This window comes from Macaca fascicularis, chromosome 1 (assembly GCF_037993035.2).
Source record: "Macaca fascicularis isolate 582-1 chromosome 1, T2T-MFA8v1.1".
Lineage (NCBI taxonomy): Eukaryota > Metazoa > Chordata > Mammalia > Primates > Cercopithecidae > Macaca > Macaca fascicularis.
The window spans coordinates 181,670,776-181,697,029 of NC_088375.1; the positions used below are offsets into that span (position 1 = coordinate 181,670,776).

The following is a 26,254-nucleotide window of genomic DNA, read 5'->3' on the forward strand; positions in this document are numbered from 1 at the left end:
CCAATCGTCTGAAGCCTTCTTCTCTTAACTCATCAAAGTCATTCTCCGTCCAGCTTTGTTCCATTGCTGGCGAGGAGCTGCGTTCCTTTGGAGGGAAGAGGCACTCTGATTTTTAGAATTTTCAGCTTTTCGGCTCTGGTTTCTCCCCATCTTTGTGGTTTTATCTACCTTTGGTCTTTGATGATGGTGACACACAGATGGGGTTTTGATGTGGATGTCCTTTCTGTTTGTTAATTTTCCTTCTAACAGTCAGGACCCTCAGCTGCAGGTCTTTTGGAGTTTGCTGGAGGTCCACTCCAGACCCTGTTTGCCTGGGTATCGCCAGCAGAGGCTGCAGAACAGCAAATATTGCAGAACAGTAAATGTTGCTGCCTGATCCTTCCCCTAGAAGCTTCATCTCAGAAGGGTACCCTGCTGTATGAGGTGTTGGTCGGTCTCTGCTGGGAGGTGTCTCCCAGCAGAGGTGTTGGTCGACCTCTGCTGGGAGGTGTCTCCCAGTTAGGCTACTCAGGGGCCAGGGACCCACTTGAAGAGGCAGTCTCTTCGTTCTCAGATCTCAAAATCTATGCTGGGAGAACCACTACTCTCTTCAAAGCTGTCAGACAGGGACATTTAAGTCTGCAGAAATTTCTGCTGCCTTTTTTTCAGCTATGCCCTGCCCCCAGAGGTGGAGTCTACAGAGGTAGGCAGGCCTTGCTGAACTGTGGTGGGCTCCACTGAGTTTGAGCTTCCTGGCTGCTTTATTTACCTACTCAAGCCTCAGCAATGGCAGACGCCCCTTCCCAAGCCTCACTGCCACCTTGCAGTTCGATCTCAGACTGCTGCGCTAGCAGTGAACGAGGCTCTGTGGGCATGGGACCCTCGGAGCCAGGTGCGGGATATAATCTCCTGGTGTGCCATTTGCTAAGACCGTTGGAAAAGCACAGTATTCGGGTGGGAGTGTCCCGATTTTCCAGGTGCCATCTGTCACAGCTTCCCGTGGCTAGGAAAGGGAATTCCCTGACCCCTTGTGCTTCCTGGGTGAGGCGATACCCCGCCCTGCTTTGGCTCACACTCCATGGACTGCACCCAGAGTCCGACAAGCCCCAGTGAGATGAACCTGGTACCTCAGTTGGAAATGCAGAAATCACCCGTCTTCTGCGTCACTCACACTGGGAGCTATAGACTGGAGCTGTTCCTATTCGGCCATCTTGGAACCTTTAAGGGCAGGGAGGGTATATTGTACAAAGTACATTCACAAGGGCAGGGGAATATCACAAAGTACATTAGCACAAGGGCGGGGAGGATGTATTGTCACAAAGTCAATTGATCAGTTAGAGTGGGGCAGGAACAGATCACAATGGTGGCATGTCATCAGTTAAGACAGGAACTGGCTATTTTCACTTCTTTTGTGTATCTTCAGTTGCTTCAGGCCATCTGGATGTATATGTGCAAGTCACAGGGGATATGATGGCTTAGCTTGGGCTTAGAGGCCTGACAAAATTATCTATCACATGTAAAATATATTTCAAAAACAAAAGTAAAATACAGTAGTGCCCTCACATCCATGGTTTCACTTTCCACAGTTTCAGTTACTCTCAGTCAATTACGGTCTAAAAATACTGAACAGAAAATGCCAGAAATAAACAATTCATAAGTTTTAAGTTGCATGCTGTTCTGAGTAGCATGATAAAATCTCACGCCATTCAGCCCCATCCCACCTGGGATGTGAATCATCCCTTTGCCCAGCATATCCAAGTGGTATATGCTACCCACCCATTAGTCAGTTAGTAACTATCTCTGTTACTAGAATGACTGTGATGGGTACTGCAGTTCTCATGTTCAAGTCATCCTTAGTTTACTTAATGATGGCCCCAAAGCGCAAGAGGAGTGAAGTAGCAATTCAGATGTGCATACAAGTGCTTCCTTTAAGTGAAAAGGTGGAAGTTCCCAACTTTAAGGGTAAAAAATGGTATGCTGAGGTTGCTAAGATCTATGGTAAGAATGAATCTTCTATCCGCAAAATTGTGAAGAAAGAATAAGGGGCTGGGTGTGGTGACTCATGCCTGTAATCCCAGCTTTTTGGGAGGCCAAGGAGAGAGGACTGCTTGAGCCCAGGAGTTTGAGACCAGCCTGGGAAGCATAGGGAGACTCCACCTCTACAAAAGAAAAAATAAAATAAAATTAGCTGGGTGTGATGGTGTACACCTGTGGTCCCAGCTACTTGGGAGACTGAGGTGGGAGGATCATTCGAGCCCAGGAAGTAGAGACTTCAGTGAGCCATGTTTGCACCATGTCTGCATTGCACTTCAGCCTGGGCAACAGAGCAAGACTCTATCTCAAAAAAAGTAAAAGAAGGCATGATGGTTCATGCCTGTAATCCCAGCACTTTGGAAGACCGACATGGGTGGATCACTTTAGCCCAGGAGTTCGAGACCAGCCTAGGCAATATGGCGAAACCCCGTCTCTACCAATAATATAAAAAATTAGCCAGGTATGAAGGTGCGTGCCTGTAGTCCAAACTACTTGGAAGACTGAGATAGGAGAATCATCTGAGCCCAAGAAATCGAGGCTACAGTGAGCCGTGATCATGCCACTCCACTCCAGCCAGAGCAACAAAGTGAAACCTTGGTTTCAAAAATAAAAAAAAAGAAAAGAAATAGAAATAGAAATTCAGGGCTTTCTCCTAGTTATCTCTAGCTAGTAACAGGTATCTAGGGTAGACACCATCTCCTGGGCTCCATTTGTCCTGACACAAATAGAGTTTAATGATAAAATTTACCTCTCCTCACATCGCAGTGGTAAAAATGCAAAACTCTGGGCAATGGAAATAAGGATGGGTGTCCTGGAGGATATGATGAAAGGTAAAATAGAAACTTTGGTGAAAAGCTAATTAGCCCTTACTGACTTGCTGGCTTTTTAAGAGTTTATATTGGATTTAGGTCTTACCAGTCATCATCCTAGGATTTATTTTGGCAACCTCTTATAGAGTAGGAGAGCTAAGCCATGGTTTGATTTGAAAATGCTAGGTCCCTTGGCTAAAATTCCACTTATTCTCATATCATTTTCACCCAAATTCTTAAGACCTAAGAAGTTTATAATGCCTTTAAAAGTACTGAAACATGTAAACAAAAATCACAGGATAGAATAATAATATATGTGTCATTAAAAACATCAAGAACTACGTGAATGCAGAAAGAGAAATAATTACTTCCCACAGGAGATCAGAGCATCTTATAATAGAATTGAAAAGGATCTATGAATTCATCAACTCTAAGGCCCAACAGATGGGCAAAATTCTCCTTACAACATTCCTATCAAGTTGTTACATGTATTTTTTGTGCACAGCCTCTGTGACAGGTAAATGCATGCTCTCAGGAGGCAACCTATTCCATTTTTGAGAAGCCATGTTAGAAAGTTCTATCTTGTATCCAGCCAAAATCTACCTTCCAATGAATTCTTCCTAATGATCCTAATTCTTCTCACATTAAACAAATGTATTCCCTTTGCTCCATGCCACGTTCTAGATGTTAAAGGAGCAGTAACATATTCAACTATCCCTTTAAATATGCAATGTATTGTGCACTGTTCAAGGTAGAGAGACAAATGAAATATGAATCCTGACTTCATAGGCTCTTAAATAGGGAAGATTTTTTAAAGCTTATAAATAATTATAATATATACTATAAGCATAAATGTCAAAAGAAAAGTCCTGAGAAAGTATGGGAGTTCAAAAAAGGGAAAGATTAATTCAATCTATGGAAAAAATCAGTGAAACAGGAAGAGCTTCATAAGGTGGATAACATTTGAGAGAGCACTTGAAGATGGGCGTTTCCACTGAGGAAAGGACACTGAAGTACAGTATAATGGTTAAGACCCTGGATGCTAGGAATACATAGCCTGTGTTTGAATCTTAGCTTTGCCACTCTCTAGCCTGATGACTTCATGCAAATTATTTAAACTCTCCATGCCTCTATTTTCTTCTTTTGTAAAAGAGAAAAATCGATATGAAAATTGAATGCACTTGTACATGAAGTGTACTTAGAACAGTGTATTATTATTGAGAAAATAACAAGGGTAGAGTTTGTATAGGCAAGAAGGAATTAAACCTGTTTGGTAAAAGCAAACAGTTTGGTTTAAACACCCTTCCTCTTTCTGAATCTCCTTCCTCAAAACTCAAGTAGCTAGAAATGCTGGCAAAACACCTGGCATGTCATGGGATTTAGCAAATCTTCATGACCCTGCCATCCTCCCTTTCCTTTTTCTCCTCTTCATACTTCTGCTTTGTGCTTCTCCTATAGCACACTGCTTTGTATTATAATTGCTTATTTAAATATGTAAGTATTTGTATTCTTGTATTATCTGCCTCTTATACACTTCCTGAGGCTAGTAGTTACCTTCTATATCCTAACCCTAGCCCTCAAATCTGGCTATGAATGAGAAGCTCTGGGGGAACTTTGAAAAAATATAAATTGTTTAGGACCAACCCAGACCAAAGAGAATTTCTAAGGGTAGGACAGGAACATATATATATATATAATCTTTTTTTTTTTTTTTTGGAGACAAGGTCTGGCTCTACCACATAGGCTGGAGTGCAGCGGCATGATCTCAGCTCACTGCAACCTCTGCCTACTGGGCTCAAGCTATCCTCCCACCCAAGTAGCTGGGACTACAGGTATGTGCCATCACGCCTGGCTAATTTTTGCATTTTTTGTAGAGACAGGGTTTCACCATCTTGCCCATGTTGGTCTCGAACTCCTCAGCTCAAGTGATCTGCCCGCCTCAGCCTCCCAAAATGCTGGGATTACAGGCGTGAGCCACCATACTCAGGCAGGAACATATATTTTTAAAAGCTTCAGGAGGCTCCGAATCGGTCTATGAGTAGACCTCATATTTGACAACCAGTGACCTACAGTACCTAATGATGAGGTGGGTGCACAGTAAGTCACTACTGAACTGATGTTGACTGAATAACAGAAGATCAGGACCTAACACTAGGTTGAAGCCTACTGGAAAGGCACAGAGGCCTTTCTTAAAGGCTTAAAAGGCCAGGCTGAACTATGACAAAAGGCCAAACTAAAAAAACCCACTTCTAGCTTCAAAGCAATCAATAATCCTTTGTCAGGAGCTTTATCTCAAAGGCACTTTCATGTCCTTTCAGTAGATTACAGATATTAATATGGATATTTTAAAAAGTAGAGATAGCTAAGAACAAACTAAAGTCAAATTTTACTTATTCTTTTTTTTTTTTTTTTTTCCTGTAGAAACCAGGGTCTCGCTTTGTTGCCCAGGCTGGTCTCGAACTCTTGGCTTCAAGTCATCCTCCTGCCTTGGCCTCCCAAAGTGCTGCGATTATGGGCATGAGCCACCATGTCCAATCTTTATTCATTTAAAACAAGTGATCAGGCCAGGTGTGACAGCTCACACCTGTAATCCCAGCACTTTGGAAGGTGGATCACTTGAGGTCAGTAGTTCCAGGCTAGCCTGGCCAACATGGTGAAACCCCATCCCTACTAAAAATACAAAAATTAGCCGGGCATGGTGACGGGTCCCTGTAATCCCAGCTACTCCGGAGGCTGAGGCAGAAGAATCACTTGAACCTGGGAGGTGGAGGTTGCAGTGAGCTGAGATCACGCCACTGTACTCCAGCCTAGGCAACAGAGTAAAACTTCGTCTCAAAAAAAAAAAAAAACAAAAAAAACCACAAGTGTTCAGTAAGTGTTGGACAGTATATGTAAAAGCACTTTGAAAACTGGAATAAAATATGACATTATTACCTGAACACTAATGTGTTTTTTGTAATATGACCACTGCAAAGTAATCAAAAAAAGCTCAGGTTTAATGTAATTTTCCTGATTGGAAATCTAAAAGGAATTAATGTTTTTAAACTGACAATGAACAAAAGAATACTCAATTCAAATGCTGAAAACTACAATTTTCTTCTATTATGGATAGTGTTATAGCAGCTAGAAACTTTCATCCAGATCTAAACAAAATCAGAAACCAGTATCATGAAGCTTTAATTTTAAAGCTAATTCCCCAATACTGAGTTCCCAACCAAAGCGGCACTGTCTTACAATTAAATTAATACCATTTACAGAAGAGAATCTTACACCCTCACCAAGAGTCTTAACATACTTTGGAACTTAACTTGACCATTTTCTGAATCTCTTAGAATCCTATTGCCGTTTGTTATCCAAGTAACTAGATAAAAAATGTTTAAGCTACTCATAACTGTCGTTGTGATATAAATTCAAGGAGTCTGAATTCTTTCTTGGGGCACATTACAGCTAATGGCCATGTGCCAGATTTATCAAAATATATCCAAATCCTCAATATGTAGCAAGGAAACATTTACTTTTCAATAATTCCTCATCCCTATTCAGACTACCACTCAAGTCATCAAGATTTATAAGTTTTTTCCCCACAAAATGCTACCCCATCACTAGACATAATATCTCAAAGATTAACAATAAAAGGAAAAATTTATCAACAGTGTAGACTCAAATGTTAGAAAGGGTTATCAAAGGATACTGCAGGAAATGCGAGTCTCTCTTTGAATATTTAAAAACTGAGTAAATTCTATCTTCCTGGGGTGTTTTAGGTTACCTTTTCAGTACCCAGGGAAGAAAAACAGATGACCTGTCAAGATTGGCAAATTTTTTAACATTTAAGAAAAAAATCCAATATTGACAAGACTGAAGGAAAGAGGCACTCTCGTACTCTGCTGTTGGAAACATACACTGGTACAACCTTTTCTGAAGAAAAACTGGCAATCTCCACTAATTTTTAAATATATACTACCCTTTGACACAATGAGTCCACTGTTTGAAATTTATCCTATGGATATACCTGCAAAAGTATGGAAAGACACAGGTAGCTGGGACCATAGACATGCGCCACCACGCCTGACTAATTTTTGTATTTTTTGTAAAGACAGAGTTTCACCATGTTGCCCAGGCCGGTCTCAAACTCCTGGGCTCAAGCAATCCCCCCACCTCGGCTTCTTGGGTAGCTGGGACTACAGGTGTATGCTATTGCTCCCAGTTAATTTTTTAATATTTTGTAGAGACAAAGTCTTGCTTTGCTGCCCAGGCCGGTCTCAAACTCCTGGCTTCAAGCAATCCTCTCACCTCAGCCTCCCAAAGTACTGGGATTACAGGCATGAACTATTGCACTCAGCCTTTTCGACAGTTACTCATATGTATCTGTCCTATGACCCAGCAATTTCACTCCAAGTTATCAACACAAGAGAAATAAAAATATATGTCTCCAAATAGACTTGTATACAAACATTCATAGCAATTTTATTCATGTAGCCCTAAACAGGAAACAATTCAAATATCCATCCACAAGACAATGGATATGCAAACTGATATATTTCAACAATAAAATACTACTTGGCAATAAAAAAGAACTAACTACTGATAAAAAGAAAAACTTGGATTAATTTTATAATCTGCTGAGTGAAAGAAGCCAAACACAAAAGAATACATACATGTGCTGTATGATTCCATTTATATGAAGTTCTAGGATCAGCAAAACTAATCTACCACAAGAGAAGTCAAACATCTCGGCCTGGTGGTGGTGGAGAGTGAGAGAGAAGTGTTTCAGGGAGGCCAGAGGATTGACTGGAAATAGACAGGCTAGAACTTTTGGTGGTAATAAAAATGTTCTTGATCTTGCTTTGGCTGGTTGCTACCTGGATATATATAATTTTCAAAAACAATTATCAATTTAGTGTATAATTCAGTGGTTTTTAGTATATTCTCAGAGTTGTGCAACTATCACCACAATCAATTTTAGGACATTTTCATCATCTCAAAAAGAAACTCCACACCTACCCCTTAGTTATCTCTCTCCTGTGTTCCCTAGTCCTAAGCAACCATTAATCTATTTTCTGTCTATATGGATTTGCCTATTCTGGACATGTCATAAAAATGGAATTTAAAAATGTTTTCAAGGTTCATCTATATTGTAGCATATTTCAGTACCTCATTCCTTTCATGGCCAAAAAATATTCCATAGTATAAATACACATTTTGGCCGGACACAGTGGCTCACACCTGGGAGGCCGAGGCGGGCAGATCATTTGAGGTCAGGAGTGTGAGACCAGCCTGGCCAACATAATGAAACCCCGTCTCTACTAAAAATATAAAAATTAGCTGGGCATGGTGGCAGGTGCCTGTAGTCCCAGATACTCAGGAGGCTGAGGCAGGAGAATCGCTTGAACCAGGGAGGCAGAGGTTGCAGTGAGCCAAGATTGCACCACTGCACTCTAGCCTCGGGGACAGAGTGAGACTGTCTCAAAAAAAATCTAAAAAAATAAAAATAAATATACCACATTTTGTTCATCAGTTGATGATAGACATCTGGTTTGTTTCCAGCTTTTGACAATGAATAATGCTGCTATAAACATTAGTGTACATGTTTTTGTGAGAACTGTACATTTTTTTTCCAATTCCCATTTATTTTTGGCTCTTGGAGCAATGTCACCTTTTCAATATGAAAAAAAGAAACACGTTCAAAATAGAAATTTGAAGTGTAGGATAGAACAAAACCAAGTGTAAGGTGGAAAAAAACAATAGCAAAAGGAAGATAGGAGACGTTGCAAAAAGATGGAGGAGGGTTCTCCTTTCCTCTGGGGAATAACTCAAACACTGATGTGGCAGTATATACCATCCCAGATAAAGCCAGGGATGTTAATCCTCTTTGGGGGTTAAGAAAAGGTGGAGATTAGGAGGGCATTTCTGGAGGCCTAGGGACCAAGGCTGGTCTCTTTCCTTCCTTGATCCCCTTAGGGGAAAGGGAGGAATTCAATGTGTGAGAGAGGCAGAGTCAGAGAGGGAAAGATTCCACTTGACAGAGTGGGGCAGACCTCTCCAAAGGGCAGAGCTTGGAGGGAGATTGAAAATGGAGAAAATACTGCTAATACCTCCCTTGAAGCTGAGAAATGGAAAATGGAAGTACCTGGAAATTATGACTTTAGTAGCCTGGATTTCCCTCTCCAAAACTTTTAGGATGGAAAATCCCATCCCCTTCCTTGTAGTGACTTCTACCTGCCACCTTCTACCATCTTTTGCTTTGGGCTTAGGATGGTGGCCATTATTCACGTGGGTTTCAAAACCCAGTGGGTTCTAAATGAGATCTGGATAAGACCCAGCTTCTTGCAGATTTTAAAAAGAGGGAAATATTAACTGGACAGATGGAAGGGATGGGCACCAGAAGGAAATACAGGGTTTCCCAGAGTGTCAGAAACCTAGGCTTCCCAGAGTAGAAAGAGAAAGGAAACATTCAACTAACAAGTACTTATTGAATGCCTACTACATGCTAGGCACTGTTCTAGATCTAGATTTGTGTTTGAGGCAGCAAACACAAATTCTGAGATCTAGATTTGTGTTTGAAAAAAGAGAAAAGGGGCAGGTGAGTAAGATGGCTAAGGGAACTGAGAAGCCTGAGGTGATAGGGGCTCTGCCTTAGGCCTCCTCTTCAGCCTCCTCACTGAAATCCTCCTCCTCTTCAGTGGTGGCATCCTGGTACTGCTGATACTCAGAGATGAGGTTGTTCATGTTGCTCTCAGCCTTGGTGAACTCTCATCTCATCCATGCCCTCGCCTGTGTACCAGTGGAGGAAGGTCTTCCAGGGGAACACGGCAGTGAACTGCTCCAAGATGCACCTGAAGAGCTCCTGGATGGCCATGCTGTTGCCAATGAAGGTGACCGCCATCTTGAGGCCATGAGGTGGGATGTCACAGACAGCTGTCTTGATGTTGTTGGGGATCCATTCCACAAAGTAGCTGCTGTCCTGGTTCTGCACATTGAGCATCTGCTCATGGACATCCATCCACAAAGACAGCAGCCACAGTGAGATATAAGCTGTGGCAGGGGTCACAGGCAGCCATTATGTTCTTGGCATCAAAGACCTGCCAGGTGAGTTTGGGCACTGTGAGAGCTTGATGCTGCTGGCTTCCACAGCTGGTGAGAGGGCAAAGCCAGCCATGAAGTAGTGGAGACGTGGGAAGGGCACCAGGTTGACTGCCAACTTGCGGATGTCATCATTGAGCTGGCCAGGGAAGTGGAGACAGGTGGTAACAATGCTTATGGTGGCTGAGAGAAGGTGGTTCAGGTGCCCATAGGTTGGTGTGGTCAGCTTCAAAGTACGGAAGCAGATGTCATAGAGGGCCTCGTTGTCAATGCAGTAGGTCTCATCAGTGTTCTCTACCAACTGATGGATGGAGAGGTGATGTTGTAGGGCTCGACCACGGTGTCAGATACTTTGGGTGGAGGCACCACACAAAAGATGTTCATGATGCAATCAGGGCACTCTTCTCGGATCTTGCTGATAAGGAGAGTACACATTCCAGAGCCCATTGAGTGGGTCAGCTGGAAGCCCTGCAGGCAGTCACAGCTCTCTGCGTCCTCCTGCACCACATCTATGACTGAATCAACCAGCTCGGCCCCCTCTATGTAGTGGCCTTTGGCCCAGTTGTTGCTTGCCCCAGACTGACCAAAAACAAAGTTGTCTGGTTTAAGCACCTGGCCAAAAGGGCCTGAGCTAGCAGAGTCCATGGTCCCAGGTTCTAGATCCACCAGGAGAGCACAAGGAACATATTTGCCATCTGTGGCTTCACTGTAGTACATGGAGATGCAGTCCAGCTGCAGGTCACTGTCCCCATGTTAGGTGCTGGTGGGGTCGATTTCACGTTCATCATTGATCACATCCCAGCACTTGGCACCCATCTGGTTGCCACACTGACCGGCCTGGATGTGCATGATTTCCCTCATGGTTAAAATTTATTTTAATTTTTTTGGTCACCTCTAGGTATGCACGGGGCAAGAATATATGTAATTTTTTTTTCTCTGCTGGCTGCAGGCTGAAAGAATGGAACGCGCCCCAGAGGCTAGAGCAGCAAGGTGCAAACGTGGCAGCAGGAAGGTTCTGAGAAGCAGAACTGTGCATTTTATTGTATAAAAATTAGATCTAAATTTTAATAACAAATATAGATATGAAAAATTATATTGTTACTATAAGGCATGATTTCTGAGTGTTTCAGTGGATGGCAGAACAAAAATATCTAATAATGGCAATCAAGCAAGTAATAATAAAAATGTGCTATTTCAGAGGAGAAAAAAGTTGTATGTCAATAAGAACAACTAAAATGAAATATCATATTCATCTCCTAATGAAACAGAGGTTTCCTATATGAATAAGGAAGCTGTCTGAAAGGAAGATTTAAGTCACTTCTTTACACACAAACTCAGTATAACTCTTAAAGGCTTCAGTGATTATACCACAGGAATATTTATTATCACCCGGACGTCTCCATGTCCCATTAGCAACAAAATCAACACGGAAGTATGATCTAATTCTTTTGAAGAATAAAGAAAACAGTTTAGTCTATTTACCAAAGGCAGAAAATAGTTTTTAAATAGTGTCTGTGTAGCATTGGGCACAACATTTACATAGAAATATGGTACCTTGAGGATGTCACACTAGAAAACAAATTTTCTTTACAAATTAAAGAACATTCTTTTCCAGAAATGGTCAAAAATTATATCTTCATACTGTGATAAAAACAAGAGGTTTATTACTGGCAAATAAACAAACAAGAACTAGTTAAGTAGATCCATCATGGCTTCCTTTTGTGGAAATGTTGGGAACAGAATTCTGGAAGTTATTGTGTTCCTACTCTTTTTGGGGGACTCTACCATATACTTTACATACATATATTTCCTCATTTAATCCACAGAACAGCCTTATAAGGTAGGTACTATATTCCCATTTTATAGAAAAGAAACTAGGATTAACTGGCTAAGCTACATACTAAAGAGAGTGAAGAGGCTAGGTTCACACCCAAGACTTCATTCATACAGAACGTGTACCTATAATTCAGGTACATCCCTTACATATATATCACTTTCCATTCATAGCCACTATTTCTAAAAGTGTATCTGCACTATTATTGCCACTTTCTCACTTATAATTCTTTCTGAATCTCATGTGCTTCCATGCAAAACACTTGTTCAAAATTGCTCCAGGATTGCCAACGACTTTGTAACAGCCAAATCCAAAGGACACTTTTCGTTCTTTATCTAACTTTTGTTGCCTGATCTCTTACTTTTGAAACACTCTCCTTCCTTGGCTAACTGAGCATTCCCTCTCATTATTCTTAAATGGTTCTTCTTCTCTACCTATACCCTTTGATGTCTACTAACGTTTAGGGTTTTATCCTTGATGTCTTGTGCTAGATTTCTTTTCAACTCCAGATTTCTATTTGGTTCTTTAATTTCCTTGCTTGATTTTGTTTGTTTGTTTGTTTTTGTTTTTTTCTCTGTTCCCCAGGCTGGAATGCTGGAATGCAGTGGCACAATCACAGTTCACTGCAGCTTTCACCTCCTGGGCTCAAGTGATCCTCCTGCCTCAGTCTCCCAAGTAGCTGGGATGACAGATGCATGCCACTACACTCAGCTAATTTTTTATTTTTAGTAGAGGGGAAGTCTCACTATGTTGCCTGGGCTAGTTTCGAATTCCTGGGTTCAAGCTATCCTCCCACCTTTGCCTCTCAAAGTGCTGGGATTACAGGTGTGACCCACTGTGCCTCGTTGTCTTTTTCATAATTTCTATTTATTAATATTCTCTATCTGGAGAAACATTGTTATCTTACTTTCCTTTAGTTCTTTATATATGGTTTCCTTTAATATATTTAAAATAGCTAGTTAAAGTCTTTGTCTAGTAAGTCCAATGTTTTGGCTTCCTTGGGGATAGTTTCTATTGACTGCTTTTTTTCCTAGGTATATAGGTCACCCTTTATTGTTTATCTGCATGTCTTTATGTTTTTTGTTGAAAACTGGACATTTTAAATAATATAATGCAGCTCCTCTAAAAATCAATCAAACTCTCCTCTTTCCCAGTTTGTTGCTGTTGTTGCTGTTTATTGTTGTGGTTATTTAGTGACTTTTCCAAGCTAATTCTATAAAGTCTGTAATCTTTGTCCCACATGGCCACTGAATTTTCTCTTCCCTCAGCTACTGACTAGATAGAGATGTCCTTAAATGACTGAACTAAAAAGTCTCCTGGTCTTTATTGGACCTCTAGCTGCATGATGTGGTCCTCAGCCAGGCATTTTACAATTCTACCTTAGCCTTTGCCTTTTGCTTGTGCAGAGCCCCAAGTTTAGCCAGAGGTGAGCTTAGGACCTTCTCAGGTCTTTCCTGAGCATGTACACAACTCTGACCTTATATATGCCATTAGCCTTCTAAAGTCTGGTATGTACATCTTACTCCCCAACTTTTCCTTTTAAGTTTTTTGTTATTTTGTTGTTTACCCCAATTGGCACCTGAGGTAGCTACTTTGTTGAACAGTTGTGGTTGATTGTTTTTGACAAGTGCCTCTAGGGAAAATACTCTTCGCACTGGGTGAGTTTTCAGTGAGGTGAAATAAAGACAAAGCTTTCAAGTGGGGTTTACCAGGACACCACCAGACAGGGCATATAATGACAGTTCTCTGAGGAAGGGGCTTTGAAAGAGCTCCAACTCTGTTCTGACTTGTTCAGTGCCAGCTAGGCTGCTAATTTTCACCATGACTGCAAGCTGTAGGTTTTCAAGGCTACTGTGGAGCTGCAGAAAGGGGGAGGTGTTAAGGCAGGTGAAAATGCCACAGCTTGCTGCTCTCACAGAGATTATGCTCTTTGTTGTTGTTTTAAGCACCCCCCACCTCCACTCCCAACAGATTGTTGTAAATCCGGTTAATTTTTAAAGTTACAGAAAAAGTTGATCTTGACAATTTTTGCCAGTGTTCTCCAAACTTTTATAAAGGGCAAGATTTTTGGATGTTGTTATTTTGCCACTTCCCATAACATCACTGATCATCCCTGTAATTTTTAGATTTCTTTGAAAGATACTAGATTGTTTAAAGCAACAATAATAATAGTATATTGTGGGGGTTACAATATACTTAAGAGTAAGTGTATGGAAACAATAACACAAAAGATAGGAGAAGGTAAATAGATAGGCGGCTGTAAAAGTCTTACATTATGTACAAAATGGCATAACACACTATTTGAAGGTAGACAGTGATATATTAAAAATGCATGTTGTGGCCATGTGTGGCCCATGCTGGTAATCCCAGCACTCTGGGAGGCCGAAGCAGGTAGATTGCTTGAGGTCAGCAATTCAAGACCAGCCTGGCCAACATGGTGAAACCCCATCTCTACTAAAAAGAAAATACAAAAATTAGCTGGGCATGCTGGCACAAGCCTGTAGTCCCAGCTACTCGGGAGGCTGAGGAGGAGAATGGCTTGAACCGAGGAGGCAGGGGTTGCAGTGAGCTGAAATTGTGCCACTTCTTTCCAGCCTGGGCAACAAAGCGAGACTCCATCTCAAAAAAAAAGCAAAAGAAAGAAAGAAAAAAGGAACTACACGGTGAGGTTCCCTTTTTTATTTAAAATTTTTTATTAAAAAAAAAAGAGGCCGGGCGCGGTGGCTCAAGCCTGTAATCCCAGCACTTTGGGAGGCCGAGACGGGTGGATCACGAGGTCAGGAGATCGAGACCATCCTGGCAAACACAGTGAAACCCTGTCTCTACTAAAACTACAAAAAAAACTAGCCGGGCGAGGTGGTGGGCGCCTGTAGTCCCAGCTACTTGGGAGGCTGAGGCAGGAGAATGGCAGGAACCCGGGAGGCGGAGCTTGCAGTGAGCTGAGATCCGGCCACTGCACTCCAGCCTGGGCGACAGAGCGAGACTCCGTCTCAAAAAAAAAAAAAAAAGAAAAAGAAACTGCATTGTACAAGTTTGTCGTTTTATAATTAAGGAATTAAAAGTTAAAGTGATTGATAAAAATAGTTTCACACAGCCAGCCAGTCAACAGCAGAGCCATAGTAAAATTCTTACTTTATAAATTCTAGTCCCGTTGTCTCAAGAGAAAATAATTTCCATGCAATGTCAACCAAGTATACAACTACATATAAATAACATGCTCATTTCAAATGATTCTTATTTAGCAAGTCCAGTAAGATCTCTACTTGGAAACATCTTGAATTTAGTTTTAATTAATTCAAATTCTCATCAATTAATCAAGATTATTTAAGTGTGCTCTACTTAATGGAACATCAAAAATATTGCAGCTAAACAATCATGTAGAGCACCAGCTACCAAGTTCAAAGAATATAATATTTCATTCAAATGAAAGACTAATTTGTTCACACTTAAGGAAAAAATGATTTAAAAATGTATGAAATCTGTATGTAGTATTACCTGTAGCTCCTAGTGGGTGTCCCTTTGAAATCAGTCCACCACTAGGATTTATAACCCACTTTCCTCCATATGTATTATCTCCTCTATCAACCAGTGTTGCACCTTGTCCTATAGAAGAAAAAATAATATTTACAAACGTTAATAGTAACAATAGAACAAATGATATGCTTTTATAAGATTTCCATATAGCCAAGAATTTCTTGGAGCAAATATTTCTTAACAGTTCAAACTAACAACAATTTGACATAAGCACTTTCAAAAGTAATAAATACTTACAATTTCAGAACATTTCCTGTATGAAACAAAAGCTCCTATTAGTTCCATAGAGCTCTCTGCCTTCCAAAATTGCTCTAAATATGGTAGAGATTCAGAGAACTAGGAGAATAGAACTGAAATGGATATAATGCTATAACTAAAATAATTATGTCAGCTTTTTTGCCAAAATGCATAATTTTGCCAAAATGTGTTCTTTTCTATTTTCAACTGTACTGCTATATACTATATAAGTATTTTTAATAAATATGGAAAAACAGGAGAAAAAAGACACTTTCATAAAATGAAGACAAATGTCTGAAAACACTGTTGAGCCACAAAAGTAAGGTTAAAAAACAATTACTTCATGTGCTCGGTGGCTTCAATATTCCTGTCAATTTCCTGGTCATTTGGTCATTCTCCCAGATGGTTAAGAAGTAAATAAAAATGTATGTATTGTATAAAATTGTCTTCCACATCATATTTACGATAAAGTAATAAGATGTGGACACTCCAAATAATGACAATAATGATGGTGGTGATGCTGTCAAAGGTAGCGAATAGCTTTTGAGCACTCACTCTGGGTCAGGTCTTGTTCTAATTATTGTCTGTATACACAGTCAGCATCCACAAGTTCCACATCATGGATTCAACCATCCACAGATCAAAAATATTCAGAAGACGCCGGGCACCATGGCTGATGCCTGTAATCCCAGCACTTTGGGAGACCGAGGCAGGTAGATCACCTGAGGTCAGGAGTTCGAGACCAGCCTGGCCAACATGGTGAAACCCCATCTCTACTAAAAATACAAAAATTAGCCAGGCATGGTGGTGCACCCCTGTAATCCCAACTACTCAGGAGGCTGAGGCAGGAGAATCGCTTGAACCTGGGAGGCAGAGGTTGCAGTGAGTCAAGGTCGTACCATTGCACTCCAGCCTGGGTGACAAGAGCAAAACTCTGTCTCAAAAATACATATATATATATTCAGAAGAAAAAAATTACAAAAAGCAAAACTTCAATTTGTATGTGCTGAGTACTACATTGAATCCATGTGAATGAAGTGATGTGTAGTTATTATAAGTAATCTAGACATTATTTAAAGTATACGGGAGGATGTGCATAGGTTATATGCAAAAATTATGCCATTTTATATAAGCAACTTCCATGGATTTTGGTATCTGTGGGAGGTCTTAGAAACAACCCCCCACAGATACTGAGAGATGACCATATTTATATAATTTAATATTCAATCCTATGAAGTAGGTGCTATCATTCTCATTTCTGAGATGAGAAAACAGACAGAGATATTAAGAAATCAGCCAAGGCAACAGCAAGAGATCCAGGATTAATACTCAGGCACCCTGGCTCCACAGCCTGTGTTCTCAGCTAATATATTATATTGCCTTCAAAAACAAAAGTTCCTCTGTTGGTAAAATGAAATACACTAATCACAGGATTTTAAATGACTGACACTTCTAATTTGGCTTTAAATCTAGGTTATAGATAAAACCATTGGTTAAGGCATTCTCTCTTTTATTTTTTGGTATGTTTCTATCTTAGAAATTGCTCTGAGGTTGTAGTCATCAGAGATGAATCTATCTACTATTGCTACTTACAAACTGATAAATATTGTTTCTATAGCAAGTAATAGCAAACTAAACACAAGCTAACCCCTAAAAATGAATAATTCACTACACTTTTCCTATAATGTATACAATCTTGTAAAGTATTAAAAGATTCCAAAGGGAAGTTATCTTGAACTCATCAACTAAAAATATTCAGAGACTAAAGTACTGTAAATGAACACTCTCACCTAGCATAGATAGGAAAACAAATGCATACGCTTTTGGAAAACAATTATTATACCTGTTCTGTGCCAAAAACTAAACTAGAAACTTAAGGATACGACAGCGAACCAAATGAAAATCCTTACTATCATGGAGTTTAAGTTATTGTGGGGAGAGGGGTGAGGAAAAGACAGACAATAGGTAAAATAAGTAAAGAAATATGTAAAGTGGTGATAAATGCCAAGGGAAAAAAGAAAGCAAGAAAAGGGCATAGGACGCATTGAGACAAGGAAGATGGAGGTGAGTGATTTATATTTCAGACAAAGTGATTGGAGAAGGCTTCCACTGAGAAGGATATTAGTCAAAGACCTGAAGGGAGTGAGGAAGCAAATCATGTATAGTTGGAACAAAGGCCCTGAAACAGGAGCGAGCTTCCAGTGCTTGAAGAAGGAAGCCAATGTGGCTGCAGCAGAGTAGACGATTCAGAGAAAAGCAGAGGAAGTCAGAGATGGGAGTGGGGAGTAAGGAGGACAGATCACATTTGGCTTGTTCGTCTGAGTGAGTTGAGAAACTACTGGGTTTTGAATGAATGAATGAACTGATTTACTGCACATTCTAGCATCAGTCTAGAGAGACAAGGCAGAAGCAGGGAACCAGTTATAAGACTCCAACAATAATACAAATGAGAAACGATGCTGTTCTGCACTAGGCTGGCAGTGACAAAAGTGTGAGATGTGGTCATATTCTGGATGTATTTGAAGGTAGAGTCCATAGCCAATGGGACTTAGAGAGAGACTTAATGATGACTGTGAGAGAGAGAAAAGAATTCAAGCCTGATGGCTTCCAGTTTAAGCAGCAGAAGGATGGGGAAGACTGAGGGAGGAGAAACATTGAAAAATATCCATCGCTCAATTTTGGACTTAGGTTTGAGATGCTTATGAGACATCCAAAGAAACCCCTAAAAAGCAGGCAGCTGGATTCTTGAGTCTAGAGGTTGGAGGAGCAGTTCAAGCAAGGAGTATAAGTTTGAAAGTAATTATTTTGGCCGGGCGTAGTGGCTCACACTTGTAATCCCAGCACTTTGGGAGGCTGGGGTGGGTGGATCACCTGAGGTCAGGACCAGCCTGACCAACATGGTGAAACCATCTCTGCTTAAAAAAAAAAAATGCAAGAATTAGCCAGGTGTGGTGACGCACCCCTATAATCCCAGCTACTCGGGAGGCTGAGGCAAGAGAAGCACCAGAACCTGGGAGGGGGAGGTTGCAGTTAGCTGAAATCTCACCATTGTGCTCCAGCCTGGGCAGCAACAGCAAAACTCTGTCTCGGAAAAAAAAAAAAAGCCAGGGGTGGTGATTCACACCTACAATCCTGGCACTTTGGGAGGCCAAGGCAGGCAGATCACCTGCATTCAGGAGTTTGAGACCAACCTGGCCAGCATGGTGAAACCCCGTCTCTACTAAAAATACAAAATTAGCTGGGCATGGTGGCGCATGCCTGCAATCCCAGCTACTCGGGAGGCTGAGGCAGGAGAATCACTTGAACCTAGGTGGTGGAGGTTGTGGTGAGCCAAGATCGCCCCATTGCACTCCAGCCTGGGCAACAAGAGAGAAACTCCGTCTCAAAGAAAAAAAAAAGTAAGTAAGCAATCATTTTATATCTGTATCTATATAAAACATTTAACTTTGAGATTAAGTTCCATATTAGGCAGAATATGTTCACTACAGTTCATCTCTTGCATTGATTACAACTGAAAACACTGGATATAAAAATAAAAAATTTTTTAAAAACTACCTGAGGACTCTGAAAAGTAAATAAAAGCAGGGAGATTATAGAGCAAGTCAAAACTTGGAGAAGCCACTGCATAAGGGTGAGGTCCTGGTTGTCTTTTTTCTTTTTAGGCTCTCTCTCTCAACAGCTTTGCCCCAAGGTTGAGCACAGCCCTGGAACAGCATGGCAGCAGAAGCAGCAAAGGTAGCTAAAACTCTAACAGAAACCCCATCTTCCTAACCAAAGGAACTAGGAAAAGAAACCTCCGCAGGCTGGAGAGTAAGAGAAGAAGTCCACAGTGGAGTGAACCAGAGAAGAGGATCCCCTAATTCTGTGTACAGACCTGTACAAATCTCAGGCTCACTCTGATGTAGGCATACGTTTAGAGAGCTGAGCAAAGACTTTAACCACCACCCTCCGAAGGCAAGACAGAACTTATTGTCAGAACATACTGGCTTAAATGCTTGTTAAAACAAAAACCAACATTCTCCAAAGGATCTGTATAACGGGACGTTCACCCTGTCCAGGATACAATCCAAAATTATTTGCTACACAAAGAATCAGAAAATGTAACCAATACTCTCAAGGTAAAAGACAATCAATGATGCAAAACCTAAGAAAGCCCAGATTATGGAATTATTAAAGACTTTAAAACAGCCGTTAGAACTGCAAGGTAAAGAAAGCCCACTAGAAATGAAAAAAAAGATACAGGCTCTCAGCAGAGAAACAGAAACTATAAAATGAACCAAATGGAAATTTTAGAACTGAAAATACCATATTTGAAATAGAAAACTCACTAGAATGGTTTATGAGTAGAAAGAAGATGAAGGAGGAGTCAGTGAATTTAAAGATGTATCAACACAAATTATCAAATGTGAAGAACAGAGAGAAAAGGGATTCAAAGTGAACAGTTTCAGGGACTTATGGGACAATATCCAAAGGTTTAATATATGCATCATTGGAAGCCCAGAAGAAGCAGAGAAAAAAATTGAAAATCCCAATATATAATATTATAAAGACATTTTCAGTTGAAGGAAAACTAAAGAGAATTCAGGCTAATTTTTTGCATATTTAGTAGAGACAGGCTTTCACCATGTTAGCCAGGATGGTCTCAATCTCTGGACCTCGTGATCCACCTGCCTTGGCCTCCCGAAGTGCTGGGATTACAGGCGTGAGCCACCGTGCCCTGCCAACTGGGAGAGATTTACCCCCCAGAAGACATCTGGCAATATTTGGAGACATTTTATGGTTGTTACAACTGTGGGGGGTGGTGCTACTGGCATTTAGTAGATAAGAGGTGGGGATATTGCTGAATATCCTACCATACACAAGCTGTATCACAAGAATGATAGAGCTCAAATGTCAACAGTGCCAAGGTTGATAAACCATGCTCTATAGCAACCACTGGGATAAACAAAGAAGAAAAAACAAAGAGATATGGTGAAAAAAACAATAAGTTGAAATGGCAAACTAAAAATATTTAAATAGGCCGGGCGGTGGCTCACGCCTGTAATCCCAGCACTTTGGGAGGCCGAGGCGGGCGGATCACAAGGTCAGGAGATCGAGACCACGGTGAAACCCCGTCTCTACTAAAAATTACAAAAAATTAGCCGGGCGCGGTTGTGGGCGCCTGTAGTCCCAGCTACTCGGGAGGCTGAGGCAGGAGAATGGCGTGAACCCGGGAGGCGGAGCTTGCAGTGAGCCGAGATCGCGCCACTGCACTCCAGCCTGGGCTGGGCGACAGAGCGAGACTCCGTCTCAAAAAAAAAAAAAAAAAAAAAAATTTAAATAATGCAAAAGCAGTCAAGAGGAGGGGCACAGAGGAACAAAAATTACAGGGTCAAATAGATAACAGATAATTAAATGACTAACCTAAATCCTACTATATCAATAATTACATTAATGATCTAAATCACTATTGTCTAACAGAAATATAATGCCCACACAATACTTTTAAATTTTCTAGTATATATTTTATTTAATTTATACATTATATATATATATAAAATATTTTCATTCAACATGCAATCAACATAAAAAAATTATCAGTGGGCCAGGTGGCTCATGCCTGTAACCCCAGCACTTTGGGAGGCTGAGGTGGGTGGATTGCTTGAGGCCAGGAGTTTGAGAACAGCCTGGGCAACATGGTGAAACCCTGTCTCTACTAAAATTACAAAAATTAGCTGGGCATGGTGGCATGTGCACCTGTAATCTCAGCTACTCAGGAGGCTGAGGCACAAGAATCGCTTGAACCCAGGAGGCAGAAGTTGCAATGAGCTGAGATCACACCATTGCACTCCAGCCTGGGCAACAGAGCAAGACTCTGTCTCAAAAAAAAAAAAAAAAAAAATATTAATGAAATACTTTACATTATATTTTTCAATATTAAGTCTCCCAAACCCCATGTGTACTTCACACTTACAGCACACGTCAATTTGGACTAGCTACATTTCAAAGACTAAAGTATAGCTAGTGGCTATCATTATCAGCACAGGTTTCAACACTCCAGTTAAAAGGCAAAATTCAACAAAGTAGATTTAAAAAAATATATTATCGTGGCTGGGCATGGTGGCTCACGCCTATAATCCCAGCACTTTGGGAGGCCTAGGTGAGTGAATCACCTGAGGTCAGGAGTTTGAGACCAGTCTGGCTAACATGGTGAAACCCTGTTTCTACTAAAAATACAAAAATTAGCCGGGCATGGTGGTGGGTGCCTGTAATCCAAGCTACACAAGAGGCTGAGGCAGAAGAATCACTTGAACCCAGGAGGTGGAGGTTGCAGTGAGCGGAGATTGCACCACTGCACTCCAGTCTGGGCTACAGAGAGAGAGTCTGTCTCAGAAAAATGAAAAAACAAAAAAAATTATTGCTTACATGCTGCCTATAAGAGATACACTTTAAATAAATTAACATAAATGGTTGAAAGCAAATGAATAAAAGCTCATGCAAAGAATAAGCATAAGAAAGATGGAGTAGCTATTTTGATCAGATAAAAGAGCCTTCTAGACAAATAATATAATCAGAATACAAATTATTTGGATACTCCATCATCTTAGTGTTGGTACTGCCTAATACCACAAGTTCTAAAAAGTCCACTACCAAAACACCTTACATTCACTTCCCACAGTGTGGCAGAGCCAATGTGAAGGGAAAAGCGAATAGTGAATTCTTTTATCTAATGGTCCAAATGAAGTTTTCTCAATGAAATTTACCAAATTAATCTGCCCTATTCAAAGATGTTACCTTCTGGACAGAGTCCCAGTGCTTCATAAGTAAGGAGTTCGTTGGTAGAAAAGCAATCGTGAAGTTCTATTACGTCAATATCATTTGGTGTCAGGCCAGATTTCTCATAGCATTTTCTTGCAGCTTCTTTACTCATATCAAAGCCAACCTAAAACCAAAACCATATATAAATAAAAGGCACCAAAACTAGGCCTTTTAGACAAGTAGTTTAAGAGATTAATAGATGCATAACCTTAACAACTGATAATTGACCATATATATTGAAATCTTGGCCAGGTGCAGTGGCTCATGCCTATAATCCAAGCACTTTGGGAAGCTGAGGCAGGAGGATCGCTTGAGCCCAGGAGTTTGAGGCCAGCCTGGGCAACACTGGAAGATCCTGTCTTTACAAATAATTTAAAAATTAGCCCGGCGTGGTAGTATGTGCCTGTGGTCCCAGATACTCGGGAGGCTAAGCTGGGAGGATCGTTTGAGCCCAGGAGGTCAAGGCTGCAGTGAACCAGGATCACCCCACTCAATTCCAGCCTGGATGAAAGAGCAAGATTCTGTCTCAAAAAAAAAAAAAAAAGAAGAAGAAAAGAAAGAGAGGAAAGGGAAAAGGAAAGAAAGGGAGGAAGGGAGGGAGGGAGGGATGGAGGGAAGGAGGGTCAGTCAATTGATTCTATATTACACAGAAAGTCCAAATAAAATAACATCTAGGAGAAGTATGTACATATTCAATTTTGTACTAAAAAATGACAGAATTTTTAAATAAAATATATTAAAAGGACCTAGAATTCCTCAGAGCATATCTTGTGCTAAGTTACAAAACCTCTGTCAAACTACAATGTATAGTTGTGATAAACAAGTTGCAGACATTTATTACCAGATCATTATGAGTCAGATACACTGAAAAATATGGGAGAATTTCTATATAAATTGACACAATCTTCTTTAGAAAATCATCTAGGATTCAAACCATTTTTCCAAAGTCCATGCTCCTAATATGTCTTTGGCCTCAAATGATAAAATAACTTTTCTTCAAGGAATAAAACTGTGAGGCCAGGCATGGTGGCTCATGCGTGTAATCCCAGCACTTTGGCACTTTCAAAGGCCAAGGCAGGTGGATCGCTTGAGTACAGGAATAGAAGACCAGGCTGGGTAACATGGCAAAACACTGTCTTTACAAAAAAAATAATAATAATAATACAAAAATTTAGCCAGGTGTGGTGGCACGTGCCTGTAGTCCCACTTACTCTAGAGGCTGAAGTGCGAGGACTGCTTGAGCCTAGGAGGCAGAGGTTGCAGTGAGCTATGATCGCATCACCACACTCCAGCCTGGGCAACAAAGCAAGATCCTGTCTCAAAAAGAAAAAGAAATAAAACTGGTGTAATGAAAAACGTACTATAACCAGGAAACCTAAGTATAAATTCTACCTCTGCCACAATCTAACTGTGATCTTGGGCAGTTACAAAAACATTTGCCAATTCACAGTGTTGTTGTAAAATCATTCTGTAAACTATAATTTAGCATGCAATTTTGTGTATTGTGTGTATGTCTTCAAATATTCAACTAACTCTAGGTCTGAATTTTCATCTTTTTTACTTTTTCCATTTTGTACTCAATCTTTAATCAGAATTTTTAAAGTGGTGAGGGTCAAGAAAGTTCATTAAAATCATCTTTGTGGCCATATGTGGTGATTCACGCTTATAATCCCAGCACTTTGGAAGGCTGAGGCAGGTGGATCACTTGAGCCAGGAGTTTAAGACCAGCCTGGGAAACATGGCAAAACCGTGTCTCTACAAAAATTATAAACATTAGCTGGCAGTGGTGGCATGTGCCTGTAGTCCCAGCTACTTGGGAGGCTGAAGTGGGAGGAGTGATTGAGCCTGGGATGTGGAAATTACAGTAAGCTGAGATCGCACTACTGCACTGCAGCCTGAGTGACAGAGTAAGACCCTGTCTAAAAAAAGAAAAGAAAAGAAGAGAAGAGAAGAGAAGAGAAGAGAAGAGAAAAGAAAAGAAAAGGGACAACAAAACAAAATAATCTGTTTTTTCCCTTAACTCTGTAACATTGGAGTTCTAGGCATAGTCAACTTAAAATAATGATAAATAGCATGTCTAGTAAATTAAAAGTTATTATAATAATGCATGGCTCTATCACAAGAAGCATGAGACTCTATCTTAAAAATAAAAAAAAATAAAAATAACAAATAAACAATCTCAGACATACCATTTTAATAACGCTCTTTTCTTCAAACGAGCTTGGCAAATCAGTCATCATTTCTTGTGCCAAAATTTCCACAGCTTTGGATTGCAGGCCATACTTCTGTACAAATGCTTCACTGGCCAAAATTGCTGCTGCAGCACCATCTGAAGTGGGACTAAGAGGAAGTAAAAACAGTTCTAGGAGTTCCTTCTATGTGAAAAGAAAGGCCAAATATACTTGCTGGTCAGTGGATTGTCTTCTTTGTGATATCTACAGTTGTAAATCTCATGCTTCCCACCTAAGGACTGAACCTCTATCAAGAACTTAAATGTTGTCAATCACTACTTGGTATCTAAGAGTCCCAAAAAGTTCTATTTTTTTTTTTAGGTAGGTAGAAAAAATAGAAAAGTTCGTAGGTAGAAAAAATAGAAAAGTTCTATTTTTTTTTTTAGGCAGGTAGAAGTCATGCAAGAAGAAGTAAAACACATCATTTTCCAAGAGAAGAGGCAGTCTGTCTCCAGGCAGGAGTAGGAAGTAAGGGTACTCTAGTGAAGTGACCCAGAGTGGGGACGTGGGATGGAGACGGCACTGGGAGGAGTTCTGTGAAAGCTCTGCCCAGATACAGAACCTAAGGTTTAACCACAGCGGGGTGGCAGGAAGGGGAGCAGTTACTTCTCTCATTAAATGTTAAAATATATTTTTCTTACCAACATTGTAAGATAGTCAAAAAATCAAAAACTTTTTTAGATGCCATCACTTCATCTAAACTGTATTCATCTTGGAACTGGGAATACCTAAATACAAAATAAATATTAGTTACAGAATGTGAGATAGCAACTGTCATTTTTGTTGCAGAGTCAGAAACAGAATAATATGTAAGTGTTCTTTTTACAACCAAAAGATAGATTTTTATGAATAGCTATAAATGTCATCTGAATTGACCTTTTAAAAAATCCTAACTCTAAAAAACAGTATGTTTGATTTTTAAACATTTAGTCTTTGTCCTGCGTTCCCGGCTTGGAGCTTCCAGAGCCGTTGGAATTTCCTGAATGATAGAAGTCGGTGTTATGCTAATGAGGTCCCTTACAGTGGGCCTTGTTATCTTGAAAATGGAAGACTGACCACCAAAAGACCAACCACGTGACTACAGAGCTGAGACTTTTGAGCCAGCTCAACCTCTGAGAAGAAGAGAAGGCTGGAGATTGAGCTCAGTCACGTGGCCAGTGATTTAATCTAGCACGCCAATATAATGAAGCCCCAGTAAAAAATCTGGACATGGTATTCAGCGGGGCTTCGTGATTGGTGAACATCTTGATGGATCCGGAGGATGACATGCCCTGACTCCATAGGCAAAAGGCAAGAAAGCTTTGCTTGGGATCCTCCGAGACCTCGCTCTATATGCCTCTTCATTTGGCTGTTTCTGATTTATATCCTTTATAGTAAAACTGTAAGTTTAAGTACTTGCCTGAGTTCTGTAAGTTGTTCTAGTGAATTATTGAACCTGAGGGACTCATGGGAACCCCTAGATTTGTGGTCAGTTGGTCAAAAGTATGAGTGGCATGGGCAACCCACTTGCAGCTAATGTCTGACATATGAGCAGTCTTGTGGAGGACTGGGTCCTTAATTCATGGAGTTTGCATTAACTCCCAGATGCTTCGTGGTGGAATTGAGTTGCAATATACCCAGTTGGTGTTAGACCAGTTGGGGATTAAAACAGAATACCATATTTATGTTTCCTGGCAAATTATAGAATACTAGTTCCTTAAAAGCAAAATCAAATGACC

At 40.5% G+C, this 26,254-nt stretch overlaps 1 protein-coding gene and 1 pseudogene across 5 annotated transcripts in view; both read right to left on the reverse strand.

Moving 5' to 3' along the window:
• SCP2 (sterol carrier protein 2) overlaps nt 1-26,254 on the reverse strand; it is a 123,606-nt gene that overhangs the window by 42,967 nt on the left and 54,385 nt on the right. For all 5 annotated transcript variants that reach the window (XM_074006396.1, XM_065522368.1, XM_074006394.1 and 2 more), the window contains 4 exons: nt 25,178-25,264; nt 24,495-24,645; nt 22,282-22,429; nt 15,232-15,339 (listed from right to left, as the gene is read on the reverse strand). In XM_074006396.1, coding sequence (XP_073862497.1) covers nt 15,232-15,339; nt 22,282-22,429; nt 24,495-24,645; nt 25,178-25,264 — 494 coding nt within the window. The remainder of the gene's footprint in view (nt 1-15,231; nt 15,340-22,281; nt 22,430-24,494; nt 24,646-25,177; nt 25,265-26,254) is intronic.
• On the reverse strand, nt 9,341-10,891 carry LOC141408036 (tubulin beta chain pseudogene; annotated as a pseudogene).